The following is a 21001-nucleotide window of genomic DNA, read 5'->3' on the forward strand; positions in this document are numbered from 1 at the left end:
CTCAATCCTCCTGCCTCTGCCTCACAAATGTTGATTATACAAGCATACACCACCATATTCAGGGAGTTCAGAATTTAAAATTTTCTAACTGATATTATAAAGAAATATAAAGAACTGTACATATTTCTGGGTGTACATACCTATAATCCCAGCTACATAAGAGACAGAAGCAAGAGGATCTTGAGTTTGAGCTCAGCCTAGGCAAAGTCATCAAGGCCCCATTTCAAAAACAAAATATAAACAAAAATGGATTAGGGTGTGGTTCAAGTGGTAGAGCTCTTGCCTAAAATGTACATGATGCTAGATTCAATCCCTAGTGCCACAAAAAGTGCCTATTATTGGGATAATGTGATGTTTGATACTTTCATTCTTCTCATTTATCATTTCCTGATGGCCTGAATTTTCAAAATCCCTTCCTCTAGCTTTTTAAAACACACAGCACATTATAGTCACCCTCCTGTACTCTTCTCATACAAAACTTTGCAGCAGGGCTGGGATTATGGCCTAGTGGCAAGAGTACTTGCTTCGTATACATGAAGCCCTGGGTTCGATTCCTCAGCACCACATATATAGAAAAGGCCAAAAGTGGCACTGTGGCTCAAAAGGTAGACTGCTAGCCTTGAGCAAAAAGAAGCCAGGAACAGTGCTCAGGCCCTGAGTCCAAGCCCCAGGACTGGCAAAAAAACAAAAAAACTTTCCAGCAACCTATCTCCTCAATTTTGTCAGAAAGGATAAGATGTCTGATATGAAAAATCCATGTGGGTTATCAGCTAATACTAGATTATCAATTTGGAAACACTGCAACTAGCCATGAGGTCTGAGGAAAAGGTATAGCTAGAGTTCTTGAAACAGGAAGGCTTATTATTTGCTCCAATGGGATAGGTTCCAGGCCAACCTACTTAAGAAATATCTCCAATCCACTGAAGTGCTGGCTGAAGTCAGGAGCAGGAAGGACATCACGGAACAAAGCCTCATGACTAGGCACAGACAGGCATCAGTTACTGTCTGTCCATCTATACTGCTGTCTCATGTTTATTTGTATATTTTAATTTTTTCCTTTTTCATTACCCAATATATACATAGAAAGTAGTGGCCAATTTTACAATGTAGATCACAGATAAAGAGGCTATCAGATAAAATTATGTTGCACATGGGGAGAGAAAAACCACATTCAAAGTCTACTGGCATGGAGCTGGACATAGAGACTGAGCAAAGTGCTAGCATTTCTGGCTAAGGGATAACTATTTATTTAAATTCAGTATCATTTTCATGCTTTATAAGAACTAGCAATTAGGTTAGTAAAAGGGTGCATTATTTTTCCTAAAACAACAACAACAAAAACTATAAAAAAGCCAGGTGCCAGTAATCCTAGCTGCTCAAGAGGCTAATATCTTAGGATTGAGGATTGAAGCCAGCTTCAGGAAAGTCCATGAGACTCTTATATCCATTTAACTACAAAGATTTGGAACTGGAGCTGTGGCTCAAGTGGAAGAGCACTAGCCTTGAGCACAAAAGCACAGGGACAGCACTCTAGGACCAGAGTTCAAACCCCAAGACCAGCAAATAAAAGGAAAAACAAATACAACCCCAAGCCCCTGCGAAACATAAATTATGTTCAATGCTAGAAAGATGTTGAATAATCCAACTGTGAGTTCCAAAAACTTTATTTAATTTCTATATTATCTTTTTTCTAAAAGAGAAATAAATTAGTTCTACCACTTGGCCAGTACTATTTCAATAAGAATTTAATATAGATTTATAGGAAATAAGATACATAATCTGTTATAAATATCTCAGTTTACTGTACTGTTTTAATCTCAAAGTAATCCTGATCATTGTGTCATCACAGCATTTATATGATTTTATAGATTAAGCAAATTTATTAAATTAAAAAGAAATTTACACCACTTTCACTGTTAAAATGTTGGGACAAGACACACAAACATAGAAAACCAGAAGTGTATCTTATGCTAATGTTACTTTCTGTCCAGGCCGTAACATTGGTCCACCTTGATTTTTCTTCTTCTTTGGGTTTTGAAAGTTTTCATACCTTAAAAAATAGAGAGATAATATTTATGAACTACAAAAGAAACATCATGGACTGTTTGTGAACAGTGTTTAAGAAGTAAAAGAGAAATAATAAAGTAGAAAAAAATGGTAACAGAAATTAAAGGATGATTACATTTTTCTTTTTCAAAGTTGCACTCTAATAGAAAAAAGGGAATGAAGAGGTTAGGAAAAAAAACCCACAATACAAATGGCAATAGGTAGCATAAAAGATACAATCTCCACAGTTTTAATCACAGAAAGGCAAGTTATGAAACAAGGTACAATTTTTCTGCAATGGAATTGGCCAAGGTTCACCAGGCCAGGGGCAAGAGAAGCTCTCTCAGCTGTCATGTTCACTGTAGAAACAGTGGCCTAGGATTTCTGGAAGGCAATTTAGCAACATATTTTGAAAGCATTAAAATATTTCAGTAACTTGAAAGGCAACAAATCTATGTCTATCCAAGTGACAATGAAGGGTGTGTGAAAATGGAACATCCATTCAAGAATGCAGCAACTACAGAAAACTTAGAAACAGTTCAAGTGTCACACTGGAGAGTGTGGCATAATGACACTAACAAAGAGCAGTTACTTAAAGGATAAGACAATGTTCACTGTGTGTGGATGGCTAGGATGGAACAGCCACATGACAGTATGTGCACATCTTATTTAAATATAAGAAAAAATTATAAAAGCACACAAGCTATGTGAGACAAAGGGAAATTTCAGTTTCCTTCTTCCTTCCTTATTTATTTTTTGCTTTTCTATAGCTACTTATTACTGATGTACACACCCACATCCTTTCTCCTCTGAGTGCTAAAAAAAGTTAAATAAGAAAAGTTGATTATTTATAGAGACCAGGAACAGCTATTTCTTGAACTACATTGATGCACTCATGGAGAAAGATAGTCTGTGGGTACCACAGGCTCACAGAACTGCCAATGACAAGCGTCTAAAATAACATGTGACCAGCCAGAGGAGGGACAGCGAGGTAGCAAGATGAGAAGTGTTCTAACATCAACACATACAAGTCGTGTATACTAAATAGAGCCAAAAAGTAAAAAGAATATAATGTAAATATTCTTGAGATTGATAACATAAACATTTCTTTGAAAGACAAACAGGTATATATTTTTTCATAAATGTCAATCACATAATTAGAATACTCAAGAGCTTTTAATTTTCCTGTTTCTCCACAGTTCCTAAAATTAAGTAAATTCATTATAAATAATTCAAATGTAATAAAATGAATTAATGAAAATTAGGTTTTGATGTCTATATTACCCATGTTCTAGGTATATAAAAGCAGAGCTATTATTATATATACATAGAACACACGTGTGTGTGTGTGTGTGTGTGTGTGTGTGTGTCCTGGAGATGGAACCCAGGGCCTCATGCATGTTAGGCAAGTACACTACCACTGAGCTACAATCCTAGTTTTTTTTTTGTCAGTCATGGGGCTTGAACTCAGGGCGCTGTCCTTGAACTTTTTAAAGTATAGAGCTCTACCACTTTGAGCCACAGTACCACTTCTGGTTTTCTGGTGGCTCATTGGAGATAGGAATCTCACAGACTTTCCTACCTGGGCTGGATCTGAACCACAATCCTCAGATCTTAGCCTCCTGAGTAGCTAGAATTACAGGTGTGGAGTCACTGATGCCTAGCTTACAATCCTAGTTTTAAGTTAGGTGTGTGTGTGTGTGCATGCACGTGTGCATGTGTGTGTATGTGTGTGTATACTTTACTGGAGCTTGAACTCAGGGCCTGGGTGCTATTCCTTAGCTTTTTTGTTCAAAGTTGGTGCTCTACCACTTTAGCCAAAGCTCCACTTCTGATTTTTGCTAGTTAACTGGAGATAAGTCTCTCATGGGCTTTCCTGCACAGACTGTCTTTAAACCATGATTCTCAGATCTCAGCCTCCTGGGTAGCTATTATTACAGGCATGAGCCACTGGCACCAGCTTTACAATTGTCATCTTTGATTTTAGAGACAGACTTCCCAAGTAGAAGCAGACAATAACTCCACCTGTGAGAGCAGCTGTACTTTGAAAGTAATTACTTACAGCTCAGTGAAGTTCTTCCAGTCGTCCTCGCTGATGGATGGTCTTGTGTGGGTGAACGCAGTCATTAAGTGGGACTGGCTGATAGTGAGACTGGCTTTCATTGGTCCTGATTGGCTAAGGGGTTCATCCTCCTTCAACACAAATGAACAGAAAGTTAGCTAGCTTAGGAGTCCCAGTATCATTTATTTTTTGTCAGTTTTTACAGGAGGCATACCTTCCCTTTCTTATAAAATTACTAAGAATTTGAAAGCAAAGAAATTCATAATCTTTTGAGTCAATGTTTCAATACCTTGCATATATATGGCTTTTATACAAATAAAAGAAATACACATCAAAAACTGGAAAAACAATTTAAAAAATTCATTTTCCTTTTTAGTGAAACTGAGGTTTGAACTCAAGGCCTCCCATTTGCTAGGCAGGTGCTCTACCAGTTGAACCACACCCTCAGCCCTTTTGCTTTTCTTTGCCAGTCCTGGGCTTGGACTCAGAGCCTGAGCACTGTCCCTGGCTTCTTTTTGCTCAAGGCTACCACTCTGCCACTTAAGCCACAGTACCACTTCTGGCCATTTTCTATATATGTGGTGCTGGGGAATCAAACCCAGGGCTTCATGTATACAAGGCAAGCACTCTTGCCACTAGGCCAGCCCCTTTGCTTTAGTTATTTTTAAATAGTTCTTATGTCTTTGCCCAAGACTAGCTCTGGAGCATAATCTCCCTCTCTATGCTTCTCATGTATGTGGAATTACAGACCTGTACCATTATACCAAATTTGTTGGTTGAGATGGGTTCTTGCTAACTTCTTAGCCTGGGCTAGCTTGGAACCTCAGCTCTGCTAATCTCCACACAAATAAGAGAAGAAAAGGAGAGTAAAAAAAAAAATGAAAGAGGAAAACAAAACAAAACAAACAGCAAATAAAAAAAATTTCCCTTCCCCAGTTATATTGAGAAGGAAAACAGTCATACTCCACTTTGGCTCCGGTATCTCCCTTTAATAATACTGATTTCTGCTTTCAGCTGATCTCTTTGTTCTTGTGTAAGTTCTTGGCAACCTTCTTGTGAAGATGTCCTGAACACTGGAGGTTGTGAAAACAACTGATCTTTTCCAGGAAGTCCCGGCAAATCCTGCGGCATGGAGCTTGGTGCAGAGAGACACAGTGAGCTCTGAGGTCATCAGTGAGGTCATCAGTATAGAAATGTGCAAGAAGGAAGAAAGAACAGGAGGGAGGGGCCAAAGAAGGAAAGACACACTTTAACATACATAACTTCACATTTTAGTTTACTGAAATTACCAAAGTTTATAAGGTTCATTTGTATCTATGGTACAGAATTATCCCTGAGTGAAGACACTTTTTTTCTTTCTATACTTTTTTTTTTTTTGGTGGTATTTGGGTGTGAACTCAGGGCTTCCTGCTTGAGTCTCACCTCCCTCTATCTATGCTGTTCCAGAGTCTGCTATGTTAATGGTCAGGAGAGGTTCCAAAAGAGCCTTATTCTTGGTTTTTGGAAATACTTATATACCCTTAGAACATTTATTTCTAGAAGGAAATTAGGAAATAGAACTCAAAATTAAAGATTAGAATTAAAACAATATTTACTATTCTTAGGAATACAAATAGGCAAGTTTCAAAGTTTAGAATCTGAATAATACAAATGTACCAAGAGAAAATAACTAAATACAGGTAAATTATTATATGTTTCCCAAAAAAAGAGATGAGAGCCCTTGCTGAGGGTGGGTAGGTGGAGAGGAATATATGTTAAATGTTATTTCAGTAGAAAATCAATGACAGAAATTAATTCTAATTTCATGTGAACATTTCCTTCTTGATATATTACTACTTTTACTGCCTTTCTGTTTTCTCAAAAGAATCACAGATTCCATTTGGGGGGTCAAGAATTGTTGACATAATCTTGTCAAATTTCTCAATGTCCTCAACTATCTGAGTTAACAGGGTAGCCACAGCTCCTGACTACTTTTTTTCTTTTTTTTTTTTTGGCCAGTCCTGGGCCTTGGACTCAGGGTCTGTGCACTGTCCCTGGCTTCTTTTTGCTCAAGGCTAGCACTCTGCCACTTGAGCCACAGCGCCACTTCTGGCCGTTTTCTATATATGTGGTGCTGGGGAATTGAACCCAGGGCTTCATGTATACGAGGCAAGCACTCTTGCCACTAGGCCATATTCCCATCCCTCCTGGCTACTTTTATCCCACTTTTCATCCCTTCTTGAAAGTCTGAAAACAACTAACGAGTGGCATTAAGGAACACAAGACTTTCCAAGGGGAAAGAACATGTAGGAGAGGTTAGTTAGGAGACACACTGCCCAATGCACAGCTTTCTAGTTCTGAACTGTGTAGTAACAAATGTGCTAGGTACCAGATCTGAAGACGTTCCATTTCCAAGTTCTGACTCATAAGAGCTTCCGAAGTACAGCCGGTACATATTGAATTTTGATTCATCTGGAAGTATCTCCGACATTTCTAGAGAAACAAGGGACTGATCTAAGCCATACTCGCCATCTCCAGCTGAATCATCAGAACCACTGCTGTGGTTAAGAAAGACCATTGAAGACAGACTCAGGTCACTATCAGAACTGGAACTTCGATCCTAAAATACACAAAAGGAGAAGCAGTTGTAAGATATAAGTAGTCTACAACTCAGAGGCTAAGAACCCAAACAGCATAAGAACAGAGCCATACAAGGGGACTTCAGGGTTTTTTTTTTTTGCCAGTCCTGGGGCTTGAACTCAGGGTCTGGACACTGTCTCTGAGCTTCTTTTGCTCAAGGCTAGCATCCTATCACTTGAGCCACAGTGCCACTTCCAACTTTTTCTGTTTATGTGGTACTGAGGAATCGAACCCAAAGCTTCATACATGCTAGCCAAGTACTCTAACACTATACTACATTCCCAACCCAGAATTTTTTTTAACATGCTCTTACTATTTCTCTAATGGCTGTGAGGCACAGAAGTAAAATTGTAACTATTAAAATAAGACAAGATGGAATGTGTAGATAACTTGCCAAACATCTTGCTTTTAAAAAGTCTGTAACAAAGCTAGAACTCACATCTCTGAGTTTTAATCTTTTCCTTTCCATTCATATTATTCTTCTCCAAAATGATAAATCAACCACGATATAGGATGTACACATACATACAAATATGTATTCCTAAAACATTCTATCATTAGGATAATTAATATTTTAGAGATAGGGATGTAGTTCAGTGGTAGGGCACTTGCCTAGCATGTGCGAGGTCCTGGGTTAAATTTCAGCACTGCAAACAAATGAAACAAACAAGCAAATTAAAAACCCACAAAAAAATCTCCCAAGGGCTGGGAATATGGCCTAGTGGCAAGAGTGCTTGCCTCCTACACATGAAGCTCTCGGTTCGATTCCCCAGCACCACATATATGGAAAACGGCCAGAAGGGGCACTGTGGCTCAGGTGGCAGAGTGCTAGCCTTGAGCAGGAAGAAGCCAGGGACAGTGCTCAGGCCCTGAGTCCAAGGCCCAGGACTGGCCAAAAAAAAAAAAAAAATCTCCCAAATGCCAGCACAAAATTAATCACTTCAATGACTTGACAAAATAAGCAGCAAAAACTTTAATTCTCTTTTCAGATTTAAGATCTTTAGGCTCTCCAAAAATCTCCAAGAAAAACTGAGAGAAAAATATGCCAAAAAAATTCCTAGAAAATATATGGCATAGCCTATGATACAGCAAAAACCAAAACTAGACAAAAAACACAGAGTAGTATCCTTAAAGGAAAGGATGACGCTAGGGCTGAGATATAGAACGTAGAAGAGAAATAAAGCAAAGCACATATGAGAATGGCTTAAGGAAAGGTCAGTGATTGCACAGCGATCCACATCTTAGAATGTCAATCAAGATTGTCTCCTACTGGCCAGGCAGCACATTTCACATTCAAATTCAGCTATTTTGATTGACCTTTCTTCCTTTCTTTTCCCTTCCCTTCCCTTCCTTTTCTTTCCCTTTGTTCCTTCCTGCCTGCCAGTGCTCTACCATTTGAGCCATAGCTCTACTTCTGGCTTTTTTGGTAGTTTATTGGAGATGGGAGTCTCATGGACTTTCTTACTCAGGCTGCCTTCAAACTATAATCCTCAGATCTCAGCCTCCTGAATAGCTAGGATTACAGGTGTGAGCCACCAGTGCTTTGATTTTTCTTTTTTAAATCAAAATACAAAACAAGTGGAAAAACTCAATTATTTTTCTGTTCATATTAATTTATATTTCAAGTTAAATAATATCCTTCCCAACACTAACATACTGCTAATAATGAGGTAATGTTAAAGAAATGGATAACAAACCTACAACCCAATTATGGAACATTTAACCAAAGGTAAATTTACATTTCTATGCAGTTCTATTAAAGTTGCTAAAATTAGTATTTTTCACAGTTGAAAGTTTGACACTGAACTGTGTGTGTGTGTGTGGGGGGGTGGTGTGTGTGTGTGTGTGTATGTGTGTGTGTGTGTGTGTGTGTTGTGCCAGTACTAGGGCTTAAACTTGGCCTAGCAGCTGTTCCTTCAATTTTTCTGTTCAAAGCTACCACTTGGGCCACAGCTTCACTTCCAGCTGTTGGTAGTTAATTGAAGCTAAAACTCTCACAATATTTCCTGACTGGGTTGGCTTCAAACTGTGATCCTCAGATCTCAGTTTCTGGAGTAGTTAGGATTACAGGCATGGGCTAGCAGCACTTGGCTGAACTGTTCTTTCAGATGACAGACAGGACAAACTTCCTGCAGAACTCACGTGGAGTGCACTGCTGAGTAGTCTTCCCTGAAAGGCTTCCAACTGGGCGTTGTAAAGCAGGGCTTTCAGATCGGCCCCGGTGAAGGAGCTGGTCACCGACGCCACATGCTGGAGGTCTACATCATCTGCCAGAGGTAGAGAGTCACTGAGTACGTTTAAAATTTCAAGGCGCGACACCTGAAGGAAGAAAAATGAATTGATTCAATAAATAAAATTAAATACGATCTTAAATAGCTTATCTTATGAATTAACTTTATTTAAAAAAACTCAAGTATTGCTAAAAGTTAAAAATAAATATACTTGTCTAAAAAGCTTTACAAGTGGAAAACCACACTCCAAGTCTATTTTCCTTGGAATCTTTTCTCTAATACAATGGATATAAGTAGAAAATCAGTAAAACGCAACATGTAATGATTTTAGTTTAAACCAGTCTTACTCAGACTGATTATTTGCTAGGTTTGAGCAAGTGTTCAATAAAGGAATTTTTAAATAATTTAAATAGTTGCTACATGTGACATATTCTGATATTTTAAAACTCTGACCATTTATTTACTTGTTCTTCCAAAAATTCCTAAATTTGAGAACCAGGTTTGGCCCAACACATAACTAGAACAGTTAAAAAAAAATCTTATCACTGTCATTCTAACCTGATGACATTCTTACTATTCATATATGCTTGATTCTATATCAGGTTGTTCTTTTTCTTTCTTTTTTTTTTTTTAACAGAATAATGAGGCGTGTGATCTTGAACACAGAGAATATAGACATGTAATACTTTAGGTTCTTTGCCTTTTATTTTTCTCCAATTGGTGAACACGGCAGGATTCTAAGTTTTTTGGACTTGCAGGAAAATGGCTGGGCCAAAGAAAAAACTTAGCATCTAACTTAGAATCTGTTTATCCTTTGGGCAAACAGTGACTAAAGCCCTTGCCTAAGAAAGCTAGTCTTCTAAGGACCATTGCTATTACCTGGCAGAAGGAAAGTTCACAAGGAAAGAGTGTAGCATTTGTTGGATTTGGGACTCTAAATATGAAATTGTCACCTGATCAGGAGGAGGACAGTATACACATTTATCTAGTCGACCAGGCCTAAGCAGGGCAGGGTCAATCAAGTCAGGGCGACTAGTAGCAGCCAATACATAAACACCTAAGGGAAAAAAGAAACAACACTTTAAAAAAAAACCCTAAAATGCAGTAAAATCTTGTTATGACAGTATATTTGTGCATTATGCTGATTACCCTGTAAGCCTTCTACTCCATCCATCTGAGTCAGTAACTGGTTAACCACTCGGTCGGTAACACCGGTGTTGTCGTGGCCTCTTCGAGGGGCAATGGATTCAAATTCATCAAAGAAAAGAATACAGGGTTTGGCAGCCTGTGCTCTGAGAACAGCAAACATTGTCCATTTGAATAGGGCTTAAGAGCTTGCAAACTAATTTTGTGTATACACACTTACAAACATAGACATATAAACATGTATTCTTTCTAATCCTCACAGTTAACCAAGGTTCAAGCCACTGTGCCGAGCTCTCATTTGGAAGGGGCTTCCTGAACTTTTCTGCCCAGACTGGCCTCGAACCTCCTGCTCTCAGCCTCCGAAACAGCAAATGCAAGGCCTTTAGTTCAATCACCAGTATCACCAACAAAGTAAAAGTTTTAGTACTTATTTTAATTGTGTTTTTAGAGAACTGTCTGTACAATACTGTTTCTTTGAAATTCACAGCAATTGTGGTACGTGTTGGTTTCATGAGTAGCTCATTTTTAAGAATGTACAGTGGGCTTGAAAAGAATGCATTCTCCAGTTGTTGGGTGCATGTTCTAAATATGCTCATTAAACCAGAACAGTTGACAACATTGCTCAAATATCCTCTTATGATTTTATTGCTTCAATCCAACAATTACCAAGAACTGTTGAAGTCTCCTACTCTGAACGGTGGATCTGTCAATTTTTCCTGTCTTAAATATTCTGAAGCTGTATTATTAGATATAATTTTAGAGTTATCAAATCTTCTTGGCTAGTTGAGCCTTTTGTCAATAATGTAGTGGTATGGTCTTTATTTCTAATATGCCATTTTCCTGGTAATGTTCTAGTCTTAAATTGGGTAGTAGATACATGTTGATTTTTACTTTTTTTTTTTTTGCCAGTCCTGGGCCTTTAACTCAGGGCCTGAGCAATGTCCCTGGCTTCTTCCCGCTCAAGGCTAGCACTCTGCCATTTGAGCCACAGTGCCACTTTCGGCTTTTTTTTTCTATATATCTAGTGCTGAGGAATTGAACCCAGGGCTTCATGTATATGAGGTGAGCACTTTAATGACTAGGCCCTATTCCCAGCCCGATTTTTACTATTTTTTAAAAATTGTTTATGTGGAAAAAATATTGTTTATATGTACAATGTTTGTGCTCCTATCTATTTCAAAATAAATGCGCAATTATGTTTACCTTTAAATATTATCATCTTTACTCACATGCAATTTTATACTTAGTCCACAATAATAACAACACTATTTTAATTAAATTGGCCATCTATACCTTGATGTAGAACAGACAAACTAGGAACTGAGGAAAAAAAGAACTTAGAATTTAAAAAACATAGAGACACTTCAGAGATAGTTTATTTCCCTCATATGCTCAGAAGGCTGAAGCAAAAGAATCGTGAGTTCAAGGACAGCCAGAGCTACATAGCAAGTTTCAAGCCAGGAGGCTAGACAGTGAGACACTGTATCAAAAGAGCCAAAATACTGACAACAAAAAAAGGAATCTGAAATGTATTTGAATAACCGTTTAAGATTCTACTTTGTGTGTACTGAAGTTTGAATTCAGGGCCTCATTCCTGCTAGATAGATGTTCTACTACTTGAGCCCTGCCTCCTCTGGCTCTTTGTGACTTGTTTTTGAGATAGGGTGTTGTGTTTTACCTGGGCCAACCTGGCCCAGGATTCTCCTGCTCATTCCTCCTAAATAACTTGTATGAGAGGTGCACAACCAACTTTTTGGTTGAGATAAGGTGGCAGGGGTGGGGGTGTGGTCCCCACTATCTTTTTGCTTGGATTGGCATGGAAATGCAATCATCCCAATCTCTTTCTCCCAAGTAGTTGGGATTACATGTATAAGGCACCATGCCCAGTCATTATTCCATTAAAAAAAAAACCCACTTCAGGGCTGGGAATATGGCCTAGTGGCAAGGGTGCTTGGCTCGTATACATGAAGCCCTGGGTTCAATTCCCCAGCACCACATATACAGAAAACGTCCAGAAGTGGCGCTGTGGCTCAAGTGGCAGAGTGCTAGCCTTGAGCAAAAAAGCCAGGCACAGTGCTCAGGCCCTGAGTCCAAGCCCCAGGACTGGCAAAAAACCCCACAAAAAACCCACTTCATTATAAATACAAAATGAAATAATCTCCAAAATTTAATACTAGAAGTATTTGTATTTAAGTAGTATTTGGTAAAACAGAGAAATCTTACCCTTTAGTTTATTAATAATGCCTATATGTATCTGAATATAAGTTCTTCAAAAAACAAAAGCACTTATTGGTAAATAATAATGAAGTAAGTTGCTTAAAAATATTCATAAGGAACCAACCTAATGAAAATATCCCGAACAGCTTGCTCACTGGCTCCAATATATTTGCTGAGTAACTCAGGACCCTATTAAGTAAAATAAAGTTAGAGTTAAGATATGATAAAACTTTGTTTTTTTTCTAAGTTGAAATGAAACATGGCCATTTAAAAAATATATATATATATGCCAGAGAAATATATTTTAAGTATATGTCTCCTCAATATATATATATGTGTGTGTGTATATATATATATTATATATATAAAATTAATGTGTGTTGGAATAAATATCATACCACAAGTTCCTACACTTGGGGTTTCCTCTGTCTGGAACATTTGCCCTAAATAATCTCATGGCTTGGCTTATAGCTGTGTTTCCCTTAGACCTCTGTCAAAATGATAACCAAACAAATAAACAAAACAAACAAACAAAAAAAACCCTTGCCTGACAATGCCAACTATGATCCACTCCAGTTACCCCATGCCTCTTTTCTGCTTTCTTTCCACATAGCAATCACTACCTAGGGTGGCTTTTGTACTGGATGTGTCTAGCTGCTCGTTGTCCCTTTCTACTGGTAGAATGCAAGCTTCAAAAACAAAGTTTTGCTCATTGTTCAGTGGGCAAACACTGCCTGTCTCCTCACTGCTGAATAATCATTTGTTTTGTGAAGCAATGAATGGTTTAAAAAGGGACAAAGACTCATCTATCTCAAATCGTTGTAGACTCTAAAAATAAAAGGTAGATTACATACCTACTTTCACCAGCATCTTCAATTATGGAAATCAACTTACTTACATGGGAATTGAAGAATATGTTGCCTTTCTTGCAAGGCAATTGAAAAAAATTCAAAACAAACTTAACTGTATAAAGAAAAATTAATAATGTCTGTAGTCTTTCCTTTAATTGAGATCTCTAGTCTGGGGCTTGTCCTAAGGGCCTGGGTGAGGTTCCTGTGCTTTTTTGCTGAAGGCACAGCTCTATTTCCAGCTTTTTGGGTATTTAATTGGAGATAAAGAGTCTCACAGATTTTCCTGCCCCGGCTGGCTTCGAACTATGACCCTAAGATATCAGCTTCTTGAATAGCTAGGATTACAGGCATGAGCCACTGGCTCCAGGCAATTGAGATCTCTTTTTAAACTGAATAGATCCTGAAGTGATCTCTAGTTTTAAAAAAATCACTATGTACAAAGGATCATAAATATGACCAAATTAAAGAACTTCTATTACTCAGCCACCTAGACATCTAGCTATGTATTTAATTCCATGTCCTCGAATACAGACAGAATGATAGGACTAAAGGATGGAGCAAGAAATAAGTGAGGAAAAATATTAGAAGCAGTAGAGACAAAGGCTTCAGTAAGAGCATCTCTAGCGTACTCATGCTTGGTTCCACTTTAACCCACCAGAGAAAATTGGCATCTTGATGAAATCTTTTCAGGCCCAATTGTGATCTGGGCTCAGAAAAAAAAAAAAAAAAAGCTAGGACAACTAAAGCTCTAGCTTTTTTTTTTTTTTTATCACTGTCAGATGTTTATATATGCAGCTTACAAAATATCTTAATAAAACAAAGTAAGCAAAATCTAATCACAAAGTAATGAACTGGCTTATATATTATAAGTAAAAAAAAATTTTTTTTTGGCCAGTCCTGGGCCTTGGACTCAGGGCCTGAGCACTGTCCCTGGCTTCCTTTTGCTCAAGGCTAGCACTCTGCCACTTGAGCCACAGTGCCACTTCTGGCCGTTTTCTGTATATGTGGTGCTGGGGAATCGAACCCAGGGCCTCATGTATATGAGGCAAGCTCTCTTGCCACTAGGCCATATCCCCAGCCCTATAAATCAATTTTGAACATGCCTAGAATGCATCATTCCTCTGCCTTTATCTGAACTATCTGGATTCCCAGATCACAATGACATGCCAGCTGGCAGACAGGAAGGCATTGCCCCCATAATATCTGCTGGCATGTCCCTTAATTATTCCTATTTAAAAAAAAAAAACTCAGGCCTAGTGTGACACAAGTAGAATGGAATGACAAGTGACAGAACAATAAAAATCCAGCTTCCTGTGTCAGTATAGTCTCTAGCCTCTAGGTGTTGTTCCTTCAAGTACAGCTTGCCCTTTTTAAAAAAAATCTGAATACCTTAAAAAAATAATATATGTATAGTTCTACTCACAGGGCACGAAGATATGCCTTACATGAGAATGTAAGAGTTGAACGAGACAAGTGCCTCATTATTCTACTGTTTACACTGTTGAACTAACAAATGGATTAGTATGAGCTTTCCATGTATGACCCCAAGGCACGATGAAGAAACATACATGGTACTGGCAAGGACTCAGTGAGTTAGGAACTCCCACACATGAAAAATCATGCAGTTCTGTGAAACAGTTTAGGTGTTCCTCAAAAATAGGAACAGGAAATTACTCTGCTACTAAACAATTCTACTTGTCATTACACATCAAGACAAATGAAAACTTATGTCTCTATATAAAAGTCTGTACATGAATATTTATAGCAACACTACTCATAAATGCCAAATGGTAGAAACAACCCAAATGTTTAGCTACTTTACCCATAATAATGAATAGATAAAGCACAATGTGGCATGTGATCAGATATTATTCAGTCACGAAATGGAATGAAGTACTGAAACGTGCTACAACAAACATAAAAATATTAAAATAAATCAAAGAAGCTAGACAAAAAGTCATATATTGCCTGTTTTCTTTCATATGAAATATACAAAAGAGGCAAACCCACAGAGACAGAAAGCCAATTCATGATTGCCAAAGAAGAAGGAGAAGAGAAAAGGAGATGAACAGTAAGAGATGCTGATTGTACAACTTTGTAAACACAACAAACACCAATGAGTTGTACACTTGAAGAAAGCTAATTGTATGCTATTCAGATTTTACCTTAAAAACACAGGAAAAAGAAAGATACATGTACACATACCTTGATACTAATAAAATTCATTCCACTCTCTCGTGCAACCACTCCAGCTAGTAAGGTTTTTCCTGTGCCAGGAGGACCATACAACAATATTCCCGTTCTCTGTCGTATGGGCAAGTTTGCGAATAATTCTGGGTACTGAAAAATATTAAAAATAGGAAGAAGAGCTCAAGTCCAACCAGCCATGACTAAGCAACAGCTCAAGATCAACATATAGGAAAAAAGATCTCAAGAGGTTCATAACTATCATCTTTCCTTATTAATATCACAACAGTAGAAAAAAGTGAGAACAATGAAAGGAATGACATTAATCAAGATGGATTATACTCATAAACTAACATGTTGAATTGAAATCCCTTTGTATAACTATGTAAAGATAAAAACAAAATTTAAAAATTTAAAAATTCCTACTATAAATAATCAGTTAATTCAAAAGAACTACCACCTGTTTTCCCCAGTTGGACCATAAAATACATTGGTATAAAACTGCATAAGAATTTTTCTCCATTTTCCTGTTGTCATTTAATTACTTATTTATTATTATTATTATTTTGTGTGTGTGTGTGTGTGTGTGTTACTGAGGATTGAAACTAAAGACTTACTTGTGCTAGGCAAGTGATCTCTGACTCTAAACCTGTTTTAGTTTGGTTGGGTTTTGGTTGTACTGGGGTTTGAATTTAGGGTCTTCTGCTTGATACACGGGTGCTCTACCACTGAATGACACCTCCAGCCCTGTTTGGCACTTGTTATTTTTGAGATAGGGCTTTGCTTTCTACCTAGGCATGTGCATTATTCCACGATCCTCCTGTATTTTGCTTCCTACCATAGCTGAGATGAAAAGTGCATGCCACCATGCCAGTTTTCCTGCTGATATAGGAGTCTTTCAGGCTTTTCTGTCCAGGCTGGTCTGGAACCAAGATTGTCCCTATCTCCACATTTCACATAGCTAGGGTGACAGGTGCATTCCATCATACCCAGCTTATTGTGAAGAGGTTTTTTTTTGTGCCAGTCCTGGGGCTGGGACTCAGGGTCTGAGCACTGTCCCTGGCTTCTTTTTGCTCAAGGCTACCACGCTACCACTTGAACCATAGCACTTGAACTTCCGGCTTTTTCTGTTTATGTGGTGCGGAAGAATCAGGGCCTCATGAATGCAAGGCAATCACTCTGCTGCTAAGCCATATTCCCAGCCCCCAGCTTACTGTTTGAGAAAGGGTCTTGAGTGTATGCCAAGGCGAGCCCTTAATCACTATCATCCTAATCTCAGTCTCCCAACAAGTTAGGATGACAGACAGGAACCACTGGGGCCAAGCTGGTTTTATTTTTTTCTTTTTTTTAAGGCATGATCAAAGTACTACAATAAGAAAATAAACAAACAAAACCAAAAGACTAATCTTTTAACAAGTATACTTCCACTTGTGTGGTTCACAGGTTGTGAACCACATAGTTCAAGTTGTGACACCTTTGTACCTCCAAATACTAATCAAAGAAATAAGAGAGAAGCCAAGTGTAATGACAATAGACAGTAAAATCTTATCAGAGTCTCCAGGGTACAAGCAATTAACTGAAAATCTAAATCACTTTCTAAATCACTAACTGCTCAGAGAGCAAAAACCTTTCAATGTGAGCCAAACACTGAAGTAAACCAAACATTAGGCTCTAGTGACGGAGTCCTGGTCTCTGCCTGTTGAGTTTCCTCTGTTGACAAAATTCCAACCTCATCTCTATCTCCACTGGAATCTGAATGAGGCCTACAAGCCTGCAGTTAAGCATATGGTCTCCCTCTACCTGGATAGTAATGCCTGGTGCAAAGACCCAGCATCTGGAGTCACGAAGCTCCATGCCCATGCTCTCATCCAGGCACTGTGCTGCACTCAACATGCCCCAGGTCCTGGCAACAACCAGTCTCAGAAGTTGCCATCCAGCTACATGCCACCCATGGCCTTTGTCCACTTAAGTCTTTGATGGGTCCCCCATCTCATGCACCAATCCTCATTTCTCAGGTCTACAACCTGCATAACACATCCTACATCCTGCATCCTAGACTCTACCTTGGGATCTTTTGAAGAGCAATCTACATCTGCCCCATATTGCTAGGCATCTACCTACTTTATGCTGCCTGCCAGCTCTTGACTTTCCAGAACTGATGCCCAGAGTCTGGGAATGTGGCTTAATGCACTACCCTGTGGACCTATAGGATATTTACACCTCTTAAGAGTTATACTAAGTGAAGTGAGCCAGACCCAAAGAAACATGGACTCTATGGTCTCCTTTATAGGGAATAATTAGCACAGGTTTAGGCAAGTCACAGCAGAGGATCACAGGAGCCCTATAGTTACAACCTTACGAACACATAAGATAATGCTAAGTGAAATGAACTCCATGTTATGGAAACGATTGTTATATCACAGTTGTAACTACTTTCAACGTGCCATATGTAACTGTAGCCTCTATTGTTGATGATCTTCTTGTATCATCACCTTCCTGTGGTTGTACCTACACTTTCTCTATTTTTGTTTCTGTTCAGATGTCAAAACATAGTTCATTTTGCTTTAATAACTTCTAGTGAATCAAGCAAAACAGAATTATGAAATTCACATAAAAATGTATTTACTATAAATATGACCTGAGTTTCCTTGTAAATTTCCAATGAGAAAGGAGTACCATGAATATTTAAAAATCTGTTAAAGATCTAAAAGAGTGCTAGAAATTCTTTTGGTAACTCAATAAATATTTGTTTAATCCAACAGATTGGGAAAAACAAACACATAGAACCAAAGCCAATAGTTCAAGGTTTCTTCAGGGAGTAAGTACTTGGTGTTTTTGTTGCTGCTTGTTATTGTGTTGTCTCGAAAATACCTTGGCTGGTAACTGGATTGTATCCATAAGTATCTGGCGAACTTCATGTAATCCACCAATCTTATCCCAGCCCACGTCTCTGGGTTTATGCAGGTTGACACTTCGCAAAGATGTGGGAATAAATTTATGGAGAGCCTTTTGGAAGTCCAATGTTGATAGAAATAATTCTGTTTAAAAAGAAATAAAATGTCTCTCAATATGTAATTTTCCAAATATTCCATCATTTTATCTGAAAATGTCAATTTTTCTACTTAAATAACAATTTATCCAAATACTAAAATGGAATGTAACTAATTCTTTTTTTGCATTTTTAATTCTTTTTTTTTTTCTCAAATTTTTATTATCAAACTGACGTACAGAGAGGTTACAGTATCATACGTTGGTCATTGGATACATTTCTTGTACTGTTTGTTGCCTTGTCCCTCATGTCCGCATTTTTAATTCTTATTAAGTTGTACAAAGAGTTTACAATTCCATAATCAAGTTATAAGTACAATACTTTTTGGTCAATGTCAACCCTTCCCTCATTCTCTCCCTCTCATCCGTACTCTCAAGTTACACAGTTCATTTTTAATATAATGTACATTGAATATAATGACTTCATTTATTCTAATTTTCAGGACATTTGCTCTACTTCTTGACCTACTGCAATTACATTTCTCTACAATGGGAAGAAGTTTGCAAGTTCAGGTTTTACAAGAAATGTACCTTCCCTGGTGGATATATGCTGACGAGAGAGATGAGAATGTATGGCTCGATCCACAAGCATTGTAAAATCTCTAGCCACAAACCCTTCAGTTTCTTTAGCTACATGTTGCAGGTCAAGATCAGTGAACTTGTTTACATCACAGCCCAGTTTATTTTTTATTACATTATGCAGAATTTCACGTCTTTGTTCCTAAGGAAAACCCACAAAATTCGAATTATTTCCTTTATTCAATTGTATATTTTAGTACAGTCATACCTCACTTAACATTTGAGACATGTTCTGTGAATTTTGCCATTGTGTAAACATCATAGAGAGCACTCTACAAACCTAGATGATACAACTACTACACACCTAGGCTACTGCTCTGTCAGATTTCCTCTGGTAAATAACTGCTTGCCAGTTTCTACAGATTCTTTCTTTATATCAGCATTCACAGATTCACCCCACAGTTCCACATTGTGTGCTAATAGTAAATTCAACATCAATGCAGGGTTTGTTCAGCCTTTGCTTTCAACATTTACAAATACATTGTTTGCTTTGCCCATGACCAATCATGATACTAAATAAGGAGGATATACTTCTGAGTCTGGTCTTGGTGTGTATATTGGTATTGAGGCTTGATCTCAGGGCTTTGTGCTCTTGCATGGCTGTTTTACTCAAGGCTAGTGCTCTACCACACTTGAGCCACACCTCCATTTCTAACTCTCAGTCTCCTGAATAGTCAGAATTATAGGTGCAAGCCATTGGCACAGTCTGGTCTTTTAAGTTTAGGTCCCTAGAACTTTCTCCATAGCTGATATAGGCTCTTCTGCAGTCTGTTAGTCTTATGACCTCTTTATTTATTTATTTATTTTTGATGGTACTAGAGTTTGAACTGAGAGCCTTGTGCTTGCTAGGCAGGCATTCTACCACTTGAGGATGTCCCCAGTCCTGCCTCGTGGCCTTTCAATAAAGCAGATCCTTTAATAATTTTGTTCTTATTCTTTAAGATGGTAGCAATGGTGGAACATTAGGACATTCCTAACAATCAATGACCATTACTGATGTTCCATTTCTGTAGTCCTTCATCACTTGCTTTTCATTTTGATTCCAGGTCAATCACATGATATGACCACCTCATACATTTAATTAATAGTTCTTCTGAGCTTTTATTTTGTTCCTATAAAATTTATTTCTAAAAGCACACAAAATGACCAACATCACTATATCACTATCATTCTGTTACTTTTTTTTTTTGGGCAGTGCTAGGCATTAAAGCCAGGGCCACATGCATGCTAGGTAGGCATGTTCCCACTCAGCTATGTCCCAATCTTTCGTTGTACTTAATAACGGGCAAAATATTTTTTATTAAAAAGTGATTAAATTGCTGAGTCTCAATATTTAGGGTAGACATGAGGTGAGAACTCCAATGGAGAATTTAAATATGCTTGCTAGTTCCAGAATATACTTCTTTCAGATCACTGCCTATAAACTTAAAAGCATGAGTCCTCAAAGTGGACATACAGCACAGGCTATATGTGCTGGCAGGAAAAAAAAAAGTTTGAGCAAACATTCTCCATGTTCTTTTTCATTCAGAAAAAAAAAAATACCATTCTCTTAGAAAGTACATGGGAATATTTCAGATGGTTATACAGTTTGTACAACTAGCATAATATACACCAAATTTTGCTTTGTAAATATTCTTAAAACCACATCAAAGCAGTAAGTTTAAAACCATGTCATTGAAAAAAAAAGTAGTTTTTATAAAGAGAGATCTATTTCAATCATCTTCAGTAGTAGTGTATTACCTGAGTAGGAGGTTGAATATGATGGACACATTGAAATATATGAATTCCTTGAGCAGAAACCAGGGAAGGATGCAGAGAGTGCTGAAACTGACTAGTGACCATCAGTGCCACCAAACTTCCTGTGGCAATGAACTCTTTGATCATATCAGTCAAAGCTAAAATTAAGGAATATAGTGTAAGAGCACAAGAAAAACACCATGCAATTTTATAATTGTACCTTCATAAAAAGAAGGCTAAGTTAACATTGAGCTTCAAGATGAAGCAGCTTCTTTCAT

At 37.9% G+C, this 21001-nt stretch overlaps 1 protein-coding gene across 1 annotated transcript in view; it reads right to left on the reverse strand.

Moving 5' to 3' along the window:
* Positions 1-1782: 1782 nt before the first annotated feature.
* Positions 1783-21001, reverse strand: part of Pex1 (peroxisomal biogenesis factor 1) — a 39309-nt gene continuing 20090 nt past the window's right edge. Inside the window, exons 13-24 of the mRNA XM_048340016.1 lie at positions 20727-20881; positions 18939-19128; positions 18231-18397; positions 15378-15512; positions 12446-12510; positions 10108-10250; positions 9912-10015; positions 8870-9046; positions 6477-6707; positions 5072-5269; positions 4109-4239; positions 1783-2050 (exon numbers count right to left, since the gene is read on the reverse strand). Coding sequence (XP_048195973.1) covers positions 1966-2050; positions 4109-4239; positions 5072-5269; positions 6477-6707; positions 8870-9046; positions 9912-10015; positions 10108-10250; positions 12446-12510; positions 15378-15512; positions 18231-18397; positions 18939-19128; positions 20727-20881 — 1781 coding nt within the window. The 3' untranslated portion in view covers positions 1783-1965. The remainder of the gene's footprint in view (positions 2051-4108; positions 4240-5071; positions 5270-6476; positions 6708-8869; positions 9047-9911; positions 10016-10107; positions 10251-12445; positions 12511-15377; positions 15513-18230; positions 18398-18938; positions 19129-20726; positions 20882-21001) is intronic.

Source organism: Perognathus longimembris, chromosome 2 (assembly GCF_023159225.1).
Source record: "Perognathus longimembris pacificus isolate PPM17 chromosome 2, ASM2315922v1, whole genome shotgun sequence".
Taxonomy (NCBI): domain Eukaryota; kingdom Metazoa; phylum Chordata; class Mammalia; order Rodentia; family Heteromyidae; genus Perognathus; species Perognathus longimembris.